A 15,643-nucleotide genomic window follows, 5' to 3' on the forward strand; every position below is an offset into this window, starting at 1 on the left:
CACACAAACAAAACATAGTATTTGTCTTTAATCTACACATACCTGCCAGCTATCAAGCTGTATATGCATGGGCTGTCAGGCCTGCAGTATTTAGAATGTGCCAACTTACAAATCAGTCTCAAATCTGGTCTCAGTTGAGGTCATGGTTAAAGTTTGTAGAAGGAAACAGATCATTTGTTGCACTTACAAGTCACCTTTGGTCAGGAGTTAGGCCTGTGGGGATGACTGTGTCTCACCTTTATAGTTAGGGCCCTGTGTCTTAGTTGTTTACCGGCTCGTTGGGTGTGGCTCTAACTGCTGGGTTCCCTCACCTCAACTCATTCCTGTGGAGCTCCATGATTTTCCTCTCCAGCTTCAGGGTCTGTTTGGGGAAGAGCTTGAAGTCACTGATGTAGTCCTCTGGGTGCTCATCTGCGTCATGGTCACCCAACTCAGCTGTGTGGAGAGGAGAAAAGGATGGAAGAAAAGAGAGGTGGGAAAGGAGAGAAAGAGAGAGAGATTAGACAGAGAGAGGGAGAGAGATTAGAGACAGAAAGGGAGAGAGAGTAGAGAGAGAGGGAGAGAGGTGTGCCCCTTGCTAGCGTTTCATAATTAGCCTGGTTACCGCTCAGTAATGAGCCACTCTAAATGCTCACTTAATTAGCAACCTAACAAGGGAAATTTGTCCCGTCATGCTCATCTGAGTGGTCAAACTGATAATGGATAAGACTTGGCCATGAGTGGACAGCAGCGATGAGTCACAGACCGAATTACAGCCCCATCCTGTCTCTGGGACACAAAGAACCACTCTACCTCATACTGTAACTCATCGGTTCTGAGTGATTTTCTAATAGTTTGACATTCTGAGATCTGTCTTAAGACTGAGTGCCAGCAAACCTACCAACCTCCAATCAGAGGAATTCAAATGACCTAATACCAATTTAAACACACTACTGTAAAAATGACAGATGACTCCAAATAATAATAGTACAATATCATGTAGGGAAATGCTTAGTCCTCTGACTTAAAGGACTGTGTAGTATTAATATTAATGTAGACAAATAAATAAACAAAGGGAAAAATAAGATAAAATATAATTGTCACCATTTAGAAACGTTTCAAAGAACAAAAACCGGACACAAACACAATTTTTGGATGAACGTATCTAAAAAACGGGAACAAAACCAATTTCACTTGTTCCGGAGTGAAAATGTTATTTTCAATTTTAAATAACTGGTTAATAATGGTATTTATCTTTCAGATTAACCTTTGTTTGAATATTATTCAAAACTCCATAGGCTTGGAAAGTCACCTGCCCACACAGCGTTCCCCAGACCCCTTATAGCAGTGGTTCTCAAACTGGGGGTCGGGACCCCCATGGTGGTCGCCAAAAATATTGGAGTGGTCGCGAAATCCTTTGCAGTCTGGATTAAAGACATTTTTGTAAAGGTTTTTAGTCAAAGGCTGCCATTGACATAATGCCTTTGATGTTGACATACATGTAGCCTACCTATGAGATAAGACATTTTCTGTCTCTGCTTCCAATGCCCATCTCATAACATTTCGAAACCAAATTCCACCGGTTAGAGAGAAGGGGGTCGCGAGACTTGGTCCATGTTTTTTGGGGGGATCGCCAGACAAATGGTTTAAGAACCACTGCCTTATAGGGTGAATTTAGTCAGATTTTATGAATCAGCGTCTCCCTTGTATACTAGTTGATAAAAAGGATTTTCATATCCAATACTATCTAACTGCCTTTTCCAAGTATGTAGCCTAAATTACTGAAACATTGTGTAAAATAGCATAGGCTACCAGAGACGCTAGGAAAATATCTATAGGCTTGCCATGCAGTTGGTAGCACCACACATTGGTTAGGCTACTAAAGGGCTTAAAGCAAGGACATTTTCTGTGCCTGAAGTTAAGCTATCAGACATTTTTTAAGATCTACAGTAATAGCATAGGCCTACTTGCCTACTTTCAAATCTTGCCCCACACCTGAATTCAAGCACAGTGTTTTTAACAGTTAGCTTTGATATTGAATGTGCTTTGATTTAAGATTGAAGGCTGTTGGGCAAAAAAAGGTTATGTATTATTGTGCCACCGGCCATAAATCAATTTGTAAAGACAATGTCATTTTTAAAGGAACATTATTAACTGTTCTTCTAGAACATTCTAACCAGTTACCATTTAGAGGAGAGGCCTTGGAACACTGGAAAATAATGTTTTCGCTCAGAACGAACCAAAATGAAAATCATTCTGTTTTCAGGCCCTGATTGTTAGTGTGATAAGTCTATGAATGTCAATAAATATGCTGATACAAGTGATGTGATACAAGCTGATGTAAATGACTAAGTGCATTGAGGTTTTGTTAAGATTACATTAAAAAATTAAGCAAGATTACATTAAAAATTAAGCAAACTATTCTTATATATAACTTGATGTCCACTTTACACTCTTATCTAAACTGACTTCATTTGACCTTGTGTATAGAACAACTGAGTGAAATCTGTGTGAATTCACATTTTTCTATACATCTAGAGGAATCCATAGCTCTTATTTCCAAATGTGCAATACATTAGCCCCCACACTCATGTACATCAATGTGGACATACAAAAACACAAACACATTCACAAAAACACAAACACACACTCACCCTGCACAATACATGCTCCAAGGTATGCCGCATCAGCAAACGGACACAGCAAACGACCATGGTAAATATCCCTCTTGGTCTGCAGGTACAGGAGGTACCTAAGCATACACAGTTGAGGTTACAATAAACAGGATCTGAGCATGAAAACATTTCTTATTTGTGATAAGCCGAACATTTAATTAATTAATATTGTCAAGATACACTGTAACATAGTAGATACACCTTCTTGCCTTCAGAAAAGAGACAGATGGCACCAACATGCTGATATGATACATTAATAAAAGGCTTTTCCCCAAAACAGTTTAATCTTATTTGAAAAAACAAACAAACAAAAAAAAAACACTATGAACACATTGTGTGTTGTTGTCCTTGTAAGTGTGATCATCATCAATATTTTCCCCAAAAATATAAAACATGTTTTCATCCATCAGCAAATAAGAGTCTTTGAGTCTGCTCAGGAGGTTACCATAGCGATGACTTCAACCACAGAGAGAACTGTTACCGTGGTGACAGCTACCACAAAGATCTGTTTCTATGGTGATGGTATTACAGAGTTACGTTGACAGAGATAATACTATAATTTGCTCCTTCAGCTGCAGACTACACTTATAAGACCAGTGATGGGCTAGTGTTTTTTTTTTTTTTTAACGCATCTGTTACATAATGCTGATAAGTAAACTGTTTAAAAGCCCCAGTAAATTAGAAGCTAAAATCAAGGGGAAATGTGTAGACTGTATATCCATAGAGATGACATGACTAATTGAGAGTCATGAGATAATTTACTCAATATATAATCAAAGAAATCCAAACAATGCAGCATTTACAAGTATATATTTGTCTATATTCTATTATTTTTTATTTGGTCTTTCTCTCCAAAAAAATACCAACGTCTGAAATGTGTATGAAATAGTTTCTTATATGAGAACAGTTTAAAGAATAATAGCTGTTTCGACCAAAAAATGTCTGCTAATGCTGTGCACTTAAATAGAGAATGATCCCTGCTTCTCCTGGTGCAGTCTCCTGTTTTCGCTGTTCTGGGCATAAATTATAGAGGGAGAGAGTTGCCCTGCTTCCCTTGTTCTCCCACAACATCGCCAGACGGCTTTTACAGGAAAAGCTCTTCCCTCTCTCTGCTGCTCAGCTATATCATGCCTTGCTTTCACCTGCCTTACAGGATGTTAGCACTTAAAATACATCCACTGAACATTTCATCCAGTTTACCCCTCTCTTTCTACAGAAGGTTGATAGATAGATAAAAAGATAAATAGATAGATAGATATATTTATGGATTGATGGATGGATATACTGTATTGATAAATAAGAAGAGGGTGGAGCTGAGATGAAAAAAGGAATGTGAGCGTTCTCAGTTTTTCTGGCAAACACACCTCCCGCTGGGAGAGTGGGCCGGATGACTTAGTCACACAGTGTCCTGGCATTTGGAATAGGGGCGAGAGGGGGGCACATAGAAACATAACCACTGGGGGAATGGGCACACACAGAGGCCAGGCATCAGCACTTAAGTGTGCAATGGTGGCTTTAGGGTGCAGGCTATAATTCTGTATCCCCATATTCTACCCGTGAGAGAACGAGTCTTCATTGGATTGATATACACGGCAATGCTACTCCTCTGCCTTGGTCACCAAGGAAACAACTGAAAATGACCCAATGATACTTCAGCACTGAGGGAGAGAAGGAAAGCTGCTGTGTGTACACATGCATTCCCAATTCACTGTATGAATTCACAGCAATGCAAATAAAGAACTGAATGAGGAGGAGGAGGAGGAGAAAGATGATGATGATGTTGAAGAAGTAATAGTAGAAGGGCAACAACAATAAAATGGAGGCCTTTGTTTAAAAACTTAGTATCAGATTACGTCCAGATTGCTACAATGCTAAATTGTAAACTACATAGATATGGCACTTCTCTGAGAAGTTTCTTTCCTCTTAAAAAGGAGAGTCCACCATGCTGTCTCTATTGGTGAGTCCAGAGGAGTCTGCACTGAAGATGGTATACAGTATGTACAGTCTGCATCAACGGGAGACAGATATACCTTTAGAGGCCATACATATCTGGTGCTCTGGTACTGACATGTATCCTAACCTACCCATACCATACATCTGTCCTAACCTCCTTCCTGACATATTTCAAGAGTTTTTGAAGAGTTATTCTCTACTCACAGCAAAGACCATTGTGCTTCACAATATGCACAATATCTATGCAATTTCACATTTCCTTTCACCCAAAATCAATAACCTCAACTAGGTTTAGTGAGAAACTTAAGTGCTAAAAGTCTCAGGCCTTTAGTGGCAGTACTTTCCTTCACATGTCAAAGCCACAAAGTCAATAGAAAAATGTGAACTCAAACAGCAAAGTATCTTTGATGCAAAACTGTAAAAATAGTTTCATGCACTTCAGCAGAAGCTTTCAAAAGTGCATATCAAAATTCCAATTACAGCAAGATGAAAGAGGCTGCCTTGAGTCAGAAGAAGGGATGATCCAACCAACAGAGTGCGTGTGTGTGTGTGTGTGTGTGTGTGTGTGTGTGTGTGTGTGTGTATGTGTACGTACAACACAGAAAAATAGCACATGGGGAGATTTAAGTTTTTAAAACATTCTCTCTCTCTCTCTCTCTCTCTCTCACACACACACACACACACACACACACACTCATAAATGCACACAATCCACACAGCAGGATGAGATATACTACTGATATGTATGAATGCTGGATGAGAGGAGATTTAGCAGATGAGCTCAGGCACAGATAAAGTGAATATACTGCTGTGCTGAGGTACTGAATAAATACTGCTGAGGGACGAGAGAGAGCAGATCCATATTACTGGCATGACCAGGGCATGTGGATGTGGTTGAAGAGTCCATAATCTTTCCATGCATACAAAAAGCTAATTATTTTTCTGAATAGTGCTATTTGGGTCATTATTTCAGTATAATAACAGCTTTACTCAAAAGTGACATTTGCTTAATGTCTTGGCAAATTCAATGGTAGTGTATGTCACTCTCTGATTGATGATTTATCTGTTTTTAATTTGAAGTCACTGGTGAAGTTAGCCCTTCATTCATCAGTGTACTACCTGCCTAATTTACTTGTAAGCTGACAAACTTAAAGGGGCTATGTGCAATGCTGTAGGATTTGATTTGTCTTGAACGCAGCCACATGGTACTCTTCCACTGACTTGCATTGCATTCAATATAGCACCACACAACACAACGCAACACAAGTGCTGTTTTAAGAGAGCTGGCCCAGCACTAGCTGGTTTGCATGCGAACTTATGAGGACATCTGGGCAACACAGAGCATATAGAAGGCGGGCAGGCCCACAACCTAACAGGCGTTTTGTACATTATGTCAAAACGATTACTTGCTTCACATTCTATTGCTATTTCTTGGTCATTTCTTTGAATGTTTTAAACTGACAAAAAACTACACATAGCACCTTTAATCCATCATTCACTCATACACAATGACTGTAGATATAGAGTCATTGCTCATCCATATATAACTAAATGAACCCATACTTGTCCTCTAATCACATTGTGCCTGTGGACTACCTGAGGTGACAAAAACAAGAGATGGGAGAAATGGACATGAATCCCCTTCAGAGCGAGCAAAGACCAAGATCAGTGTTTACAGAAGATAGCTACTCTTGTTTGTCAGCAAAGGCAAAGATTTCACACGAGCGATGAGAGAAGTCCTGTCTGACGAGAAGTTGCCGCCAGCGTCTCAAAGACATTGGATTACATAAGGAAATGCTCTGTCAGGTCAGCCAATAGGAATCATTCAGACTTTACCTCGTCAGCTCCTCCTTGATCTTGATTGGCTCCTGGGGGTAGAACTTTACTCTGAAGCACATGGTATATGGCTGCTGAGCTGCACATCAAATACACACCCACACACACAGAAACACATACATATGCACACACACGGACACACGCACACACACACACACACACACACATACACACACACACACACACACACACACACACAATGTCAGAATATAGGACAAAAATGAAGAGGAAAAAGATAAAAAGTTTTGGCATAATACACTGAAATCTTCCAGAGAGCGTGGGACTGAGGAGAGACAGATGAGTGTGTTTGAGATAAAACGGAGTGACATTAAAACTGAGACCCAGCAGGCCCAACCCCACCAGAGGGAAGGAGTCATGGTGTGTGTGTGTGTCTCTCTCTCTCTCTCTCTCTCTCTCTCTCTCTCTCTCTCTCTCTCACACACACACACACACACAAAGTCACAGTACTTTATAATAAACAAGCTGAGAAGCTTACATCTAAGCCCCCAGGCCCTCTATCACATTAACATTCTCTCTGAGACACTACATAAACACAACCCAGCACATGAACTCTCTCTCTCTCTCTCTCTCTCTCTCACACACACACACACACACACACACACACACACACACACACACACACAAAACACACACAAACACACACCACTCATCTTATCTTCAAATGACAGGGTGATTCTTCAATGCCTAAAGCCCCCATACCAACTAAAACATTCTCTTCCAATCTCCATCTCTTTCTCCTCTCTCTCCTATTCTCTCTCTCCCATCATCTCTGCCACTCTCACACCGAGGGCCTTAATGGGCTCTTCATTTCAGCTCAGGGTGGAGAGATGGAGCCTCATGGAACATAAGAGAGAATGAGACATGCTAATCTACTCAAGTCACAATTCTCCATCATCACTGTCACCATATCAACAGCAGAGGTAAAAAAACAAAAACAGCCAATAAAGAGATAGTGAAAGCAAAGCTGAGACCATAAGATGTCCAGGACCTGTCCTACATCGTCAGAATATTCAGATGTGTTCAATATTACACAAGAATTTCAAGATGCAATCATTCTCAAGAGCTGAATAAAAATATATTTAAAGATTGAGAGAGTGTGTATGTGTGTGGGAAGAGACCATAACAAAAACCGAGAGACAGAGTCATGAACGGGTGATGTCAGGAGGACACTTACATTTCATTTGCCTCACTACCGGTTTACTGGGATCCAGCCAGTGCTGCAAAAGAGAGAAACACACACGCATGCACACATGCAAACACACACACAGACATACACACACACACACACACACACACACACACACACACACACACACACACACACACACACACACACACACACACACGAGCAACAGCGCACACAGAGAAAGGAAAAGATGAGAGGAGAAATAGCAGGACACACAATTATGTAAAAACATGTGGCCAGCGTGAGGTACACTTAAAACACATGTATGCAAATGTGAGTGTGTGTGTGTGTGTGTGTGTGTGTGTGTGTGTGTGTGTGTGTGTGTGTGTGTGTGTGTGTGTGTGTGTTTGCATGTGTGCATGCGTGTGTGCGTGTGTGTGTGTATGTATGTGTGTGTTCACTAATCGCGCAGATTCATACAAATATGAATATGACAACATACTTGCATTCACTGCATTGCATAATAATTCACTGCTGAGCTGCTGGGTAACATTCTACTCTAACATTCTAAGTGCAGAGACATCTTACACACACACACACACACACACACACACACACACACACCCACCGCAGTACACAAGGAGTGGTTGTCATGGTAACCTGTTATATGAAAAGCAAGAACTGTCAGAATATAGAATGCAAGCTATATTTTATAGAGAACCACCAGACCCCCAAACACAGGCCAGTAGCCATCAGCACACAGACCCCAGGATTCACATTGCTGGAACACAAGTTGTTGTGGAGGGCAGTGGGTGAGAATGCCCAAGGAAATCTAACACATGCGTCACACACATGATGGTATCATGTGTATCAGCGCATGTTCTCTTCATGCGTCTTTATGTGAGATATAGGTACTAGGTCTGTGTTTAAGTGTGAAGGACAGACAGATCAGTAGATATGACATACTCTCTGTTTCTCTGGATCCACATATCTGATGCCGAAGTAGTCCCTCTCCATGAGATTGTAGTGGTTGCAGACATGGTCCAGTAGGAACTGCCCTTTAGTTTCCCTCTGAAAGAAAAGAAAAACACATCTTGTTCCAACATCTTCACTCACATCAAGATTCTCATTATTACTCTATCCAATGTGACTCTTCATCACCAGTAGCATTGCCATCATCGCCATCATCATCATCAGCAGCAGCAGCAGCAGCAATATTGTTATCATCATGATCATCATCCCTTTTGCCATCATTATCACAGAACGAGTACAAACAGTTGGATGGCAAATGGTGTACAATCACATACTTACTCACATGAGTCCACATGAGTGACAGTGGGAGTGTTTGTAGTGTGAGTGTTAATGGAAGTGTTTGGAGTGTGTAGTTTGTAGTGTGTGTTAATAGGAGTGTGTACTTTGTAGCATGCACGTTACTGTACTGGAAGTGTTTGGAGTGTGTAGATTGTAGTGTGAGTGTTAATGGGAGTGTTTGGAGTGTGCGTAGTTTGTAGTATCAGTGGGAGAGTGTTTAGTGTGTAAGGTATAGTGTGTGAGTGTATCAATGGGGAAGAGTGTGTAGTGTGTAGTGTATCAGTGGGAGAGTGTTTAGTGTGTAAGGTATAGTGTGTGAGTGTATCAATGGGGAAGAGTGTGTAGTGTGTAGTGTATCAGTGGGAGAGTGTTTAGTGTGTAAGGTATAGTGTGTGAGTGTATCAATGGGGAAGAGTGTGTAGTGTGTAGTGTATCAGTGGGAGAGTGTTTAGTGTGTAAGGTATAGTGTGTGAGTGTATCAATGGGAAAGAGTGTGTAGTGTGTCAGTGGGAGAGTGTTTAGTGTGTAAGGTATAGTGTGTGAGTGTATCAATGGGGAAGAGTGTGTGTGTAGTGTGTGAGTGTATCAGTGGGAGAGTGTTTAGTGTGTAAGGTATAGTGTGTGAGTGTATCAATGGGAAAGGAAGTGTGTAGTGTGTGAGTGTATCAATGGGGAAGAGTGTGTAGTGTGTAGTGTGTGAGTGTATCAATGGGGAAGAGTGTGAAGTGTGTAGTGTGTGAGTGTATCAATGGGGAAGCTTGTGTAGTGTGTGGTGTGTGAAGGTGTATCAATGGGAAGAATGTGTGAGTAGTGAGTGTGTGGGGGGTAGTGTGTAGTGTGTAGTGTGTGGAAGTATCAATGGGGGGAAAAGTGTGTGAGTGTATCAATGGGGAAGCTTGTGTAGTGTGTGAGTGTATCAATGGGGAAGAGTGTGTAGTGTGTAGTGTGTGAGTGTATCAATGGGGAAGAGTGTGTAGTGTGTAGTGTGTGAGTGTATCAATGGGGAAGCTTGTGTAGTGTGTGAGTGTATCAATGGGGAAGAGTGTGTAGTGTGTAGTGTAGGAGCGTATCAGTGGAGCTCCTAACGGGCCACTTCCACCTTCACACTCCAACGACGGCAATAAATTTGTACAAAATGTCAGCAAACTTCATAAATATGTCACACCCACAGCAGTCAAGGGCGAAAAGGTGTGCCTGCACGTATGCTTATGTGTGTGTGTGTGTGTGTGCGTGTGTGCGTGTGTACACATGAGAGCGTGCGTGTGTGTGTGTGTGTAGCCTGATTGATTTCAGGCAGTAATCAGATTCATGTCCTTGCTGCTGCTGACACCTCTAAATGACGTGTGCAGCACGACAGCACGGCCTTGACCAGCAAATAGATCTAACAGGGCCTAAACATCTCAGACACACACACACACACACACACACACACACACACACACAAGTGCTTGCACAAATGCTTGAGCTTCAATGCACTTAGTGCTGGAGCAAACATATGCTTTTATGTGGAGCGCTGGTGTGCCTCCGAGAGACAGAGCCAGAGTGAACAAAGGGGAGCAGACGTCCGGTCATGTTAAATGGAGATGAGTGCTTCCTTCTTGGTGCTGCGCATCAAATATTAACAACCCCACCATGTCGCCTCTCAATCCTCTCTAATGACCCTTAAGTTCGCTCTGTCTAGCTTGCTCACACACACACACACACACACACACACACATTCCATTTTTTTTACCATCTTCCCTGTCCTCTTTTCCCTCTTCCATTCTCTGACTAACTTTGCACATTTGCTTTAAATTGGGACTGCTGAATTACATTTTTTCCTCAATCCCAACGCTTTTCATCTGTCAGGATTAGATTTCCTTCTCTCTCTCTTTCTTCCTTTATCTTGTAATCCACTACCTTCTTTGTCAAACTGGGACACTAAGAGATGTGGATAAGTCAGTTTGGTAGAACGGCACCTTCTCCCAAACACAAATTAGTCAGAGACCGTAACAAGTTCTGATGACGCATTTTTACCACATGAATGTGAGGTTGGCCAACTAGCATCTGAATTTCAAACACATAATCCTCCGTTTGAAAAGAGCTCAAAATGTGTGTGTGTGTGTTTTACCACATGAATGTGAGGTTGGCCAACTAGCATCTGAATTTCAAACACATAATCCTCCGCTTGAAAAGAGCTCAAAATGTGTGTGTGTGTGTAGCCTGATTGATTTCAGGCAGTAATCAGATTCATGTCCTTGCTGCTGCTGACACCTCTAAATGACGTGTGCAGCACGACAGCACGGCCTTGACCAGCAAATAGATCTAACAGGGCCTAAACATCTCAGACACACACACACACACCACCATGCTCCTTTTCCTCTCACAACACACACACACACCACCATGCTCCTCTTCCTCTCACAACACACACACACACATTCCATTTTTTTACCATCTTCCTGTCCTCTTTTCCTCTTCCATTCTCTGACTAACTTTGCACATTTGCTTTAAATTGGGACTGCTGAATTACATTTTTCCTCAATCCCAACGCTTTTCATCTGTCAGGATTAGATTTCCTTCTCTCTCTCTTTCTTCCTGTATCTTGTAATCCACTACCTTCTTACAAACACCACCATGCTCCTTTTCCTCTCACAACACACACACATACACACACACCACGCACGCACACACACACATACACAAACACCACCATGCTCCTTTTCCTCTCACAACACACACACATACACACACACCACCATGCTCCTTTTCCTCTCACAACAAACACACACACACACACACACACCATGCTCCTTTTCCTCTCACAACACACACACATACACACACCACCATGCTCCTCTTCCTCTCACAACACACACACACACACACACACCACACACACACACATGCACACACACACACACACCACGCACGCACACAGTCTGTCATTCTGTTTGAATAGATTGCTCTGTCCTTGTCCTAGTTACATAATGGTGGTCTGTCAATGGCATCCACCCAGGGGTGTGTCAGTTGTGGGGGTGGGGTGGGATGGAGTGGGTGGTGGTAAAGAACATGAGGTAGAGTGATGGAGGAGAAGATCTCAGTTATCTGAAGCCAGTTCACATGTTCTAATTATGGACCAGTGCATTTGCACTTTCCAGCACTGTGACTCTTTTTTTTTAAATATCTATTTTTATACTGCCTCTATGTGACCTGTCCTATTATGTGTACTGTATGTGTTGGTATGGCTCTGTGTGGGAGTATGATGTGAGGGAGTGTATGAATGTATTCTTCTATGCACCAGGAGTAGCACTTTAAAGGTCGTTGTGACAATGTTTTACAATGACAAATAAATGATTCTGATTCTGAAGAACTCTTGAATGAGATAAACAACACATTCTTCATGAGTATTTTACAGAGAACTTTAGGGTTCAATGCACAAAGCTCAAATGCACAAAACTGTTCCATGCCATGGTGCTTCTTCAGGAAACTCCCATGTTTGTCTTTATTTCATGCTTCAGGTAAATATAAGGAACATCTAAATGGAGGCTGGATTTATGTGGCACAAATGAGGAAGACTGGTTTCAATAGCAAGTTTAAATGCCAGTACGCACACAGGACGGTATCTGGCTTAACAGGCTACAAGCTAAACACTGATTTGATTGATCTGAATGAGAGGGACAGCATCAATGTCATGCTAATGCCTACTCTCCTCTGTGTACGTCTAAAATGATGACAATATATTTCAAATTCAGTGCAAAGGTTTACAGCTGGTGGTCAATAAATAGGTCCAGCACAGTCTTGCGCAGAAAGCTTCGGTAAATGTCTGACTCAAAATGAAGAAGGTCAGGAAAATTGCTCCTGAGTCTGTGGTTTGATAGAAAAAAATGAACTGAACTGCACCCACTCCTCACCCTGGCATGCAGTGACCTGTACAATACTGTACAAGATGTCAACCTGGAAACTCAGCTGGCAGGTGTATTGATTCGGGTCATCCATCTGTGTTGGGCTAAGTGCTGAGGGTTGCTACCGCTGACTTCACCTCCACGCACCCTTCCCACCTGTCCCAGCACAAACGTGATGGATGATTCCAGCACTGGTCTCCAAGTTGTGTTTGCAAGCACCTCTGTTTTTTTATTTTTATTATATATTTACAAGTGCGTTGAACCGTAGGCCAGTCACAGAAATGTTCTGGGCTACTGGAGAGGGTCTCTGAACATGCAACTAACTGTAGAGTTCTTCTGTAAGCAATGTTGTGTAATACAGTACTGCTGCTTACTGGTCTCTGGCCATGGTGTTGCTTGTTTCAAGTTTATTCCAATAAAATAACTGGTGCAACACATGCTGCACCCTTGATTGCCTTTGCCATTGTTGCAACTTAATGTTTATTGTTGTTGAACACTTTACGTTTGAATTTGTATTTGAGTTACTGATTTGAATATAAGATACATAAATGCATTATTTCTTATTTGTGTAATTAGTTGTTTAAAAGAATACAGTAATGCTACATTACCCATAACGCAGTGCAGGTTACGTTAGAGCTGACGTGAATGACGTAAAGTTGAGAGAGCGTTTTGAGATGCTATGCCTGTTACATGCGTGATTTCTGCAAGTAAAAGAATCCTTGTTTTGAAGCCGTTTCAGTTTGCCCATTTATTTGCTGGCTAGTTAGAAACACAGAACAGCCACAGGCTATCCTATAGTGTGTATCAGTGGTGTCTATTCAGGTGACTGGAAAACAAAGTGGAAAAACTCTGCCTTGATCGGGAGTCAATTGCCATGATCGGGAGTGAGTGACCTACAATGCACTGATCTTTAATCTCATCTGTGTTTGAATGGTGGGTCTGATGAACAGTAATGGCTAAAGTGTAAAGGTGCTGCTCCAATCCTAGTTGATTTCAGATGACGGACAGCTGTGTTGTCCAATAATAACTATGTGAGAAACAGTGGAAAAGTATTGATCTGGCCACTGAGTGGAGTGGTTATTATGCGTGTTGGGCTCGGCCTCTGAAAATAATGGAGATTCATTACAGATTATCCCATTTAACCCGCTCCCAATGCACTGCTAATCTGCCCGCTGTAATTACACTGAAATGAGAGACAGAGAGTACCAAAGTACCAAAGTGATGGAAAGAAAATCTCTCTCTCTCTCTCTCTCTCTCTGTGTGTGTGTGTGTGTCTGTGTGTGTGTGTGTGTGTGTGTGTGTGTGTGTGTGTTTGGCCTGTCATCCCAGGGGGGCAGACATGCAGTCGTCCTTTCAAGTATTTATCTAACACGCTGTCACTGAGCAGCCCCAGGCTACTGATTCACAAAAGCGGACCAGGACACTTTTAAAGACACAAACCCACAGACACATGCTCGCGCTTTCCCAACCGAAACACGCACGCACGTATTTATAAAACAAATAATGCTTTCTAAGCAAAAACAGCCATGGAGAGTTTCACGTCCACTTACTTTTATTTTGATAGTGTCTCAACCTCAAAACACCAAAACAACACTATGGTTGTATCAGAAACCTGAGCTAACTTCACACACAGATGTACAGTTCACATCCCACAGAAAACAGCTTCACAATATCCACAAAGGGCACGCACAAAACACTGCATTATATGGATTACTGCCTACAGCCAACAGACAATAACTACTGTAATCAAAGTCAAAGTCAAAGTCAAAGTCAGCTTTATTGTCAATTTCTTCACATGTTCCAGACATACAAAGAAATAAGAGATTGTGCATACTAATCTCCCTCACCTATACTTTAGGTTAAGTGGGATTACTCAGTAGCCTGGAAGCCAGCCCGAATTTACCCTGCCCACAAAATTTAACGTCGGAAAATTAAATCTGGCTCCCTTGAGAGGCTTCTAAGCCTGCACCAGAGCAGTGCAGCCTCATGTCACCTGAGCACGCTTTAGTTTGAAAAGGCCTGTTGCTTTTTAAGCTAGATGTTTAGATTTTGCCATCATGGCTGTTGTGCTACTGTGTGTAAGATAGTGACAGATAGATAGATAGATAGATAGATAGATACTTTATTGATCCCCAGGGGAAATTCAAGGAAATTCAGTGTAATAACTTAAAAAACAAACAAACAGAAAACAGGGATTGGAGCATTTTTTGAGAAGACAATTATTCACATATTTCATTGCTCTGATTATCCAATTGCGTGCAGAGGCATTTTTTCCCCTGTATCGGTTGAAACGCGCCCCATAATCACGTCCCCATGGTGCGGTACCAGACTTAAATTCTGAATAGAAAGGAGTCTAGCTACGTCAGGCTAATTACTCAGGCTATTGGGGGCTCTGACTAAATAAGCAAACACCTCTCCATGATAACTCAGTGATATCACACAGAGAACCCTTTACATTACAAAAGGTTAACTCTCTCACTCTCTCTCTCAGACTACATGACCAGTGTTATTTCCACCAAAAAGAAGCTCAGTTCTATCAGCGAAAATCTATCTATTGTATCATACGACTCTGAATGTGTCCGTTTACAACCCGCACTGGGGCTGAGCTCTCCTCCCAGCACCCCATGAAAACGTCAGCCTCAGCCAATGGCCAGTCATCAGCATCCGTCTGGCACCGCCCGGCTTCCCACTCCCCGCTCCCATCTTACGGATTGATTCCTTTCTTCCTCTCTTCCCTCTCCATCACTTTTCTTCCTTCGCTCCATCATCCCAGGGAAGAAAAAAAAACATCAAAGGACATGGCGGGATGGAACAAGAATAGAAGCAAAGCTATTTTTACCCCAGCTGAGAGGAGGCTC

General features: G+C 41.9%; 1 protein-coding gene across 2 annotated transcripts in view; it reads right to left on the reverse strand.

The window, feature by feature from the left end:
- frmd3 (FERM domain containing 3) overlaps positions 1 to 15,643 on the reverse strand; it is a 39,922-nt gene that overhangs the window by 18,667 nt on the left and 5,612 nt on the right. For both annotated transcript variants that reach the window (XM_048243862.1, XM_048243861.1), the window contains exons 2-6: positions 8,557 to 8,661; positions 7,639 to 7,681; positions 6,444 to 6,522; positions 2,634 to 2,731; positions 312 to 435 (exon numbers count right to left, since the gene is read on the reverse strand). In XM_048243862.1, the coding sequence (XP_048099819.1) occupies positions 312 to 435; positions 2,634 to 2,731; positions 6,444 to 6,522; positions 7,639 to 7,681; positions 8,557 to 8,661 (449 nt within the window). The remainder of the gene's footprint in view (positions 1 to 311; positions 436 to 2,633; positions 2,732 to 6,443; positions 6,523 to 7,638; positions 7,682 to 8,556; positions 8,662 to 15,643) is intronic.

The sequence above is a fragment of the Alosa alosa genome, chromosome 5 (genome assembly GCF_017589495.1).
Source record: "Alosa alosa isolate M-15738 ecotype Scorff River chromosome 5, AALO_Geno_1.1, whole genome shotgun sequence".
NCBI classification, from domain to species: domain Eukaryota; kingdom Metazoa; phylum Chordata; class Actinopteri; order Clupeiformes; family Clupeidae; genus Alosa; species Alosa alosa.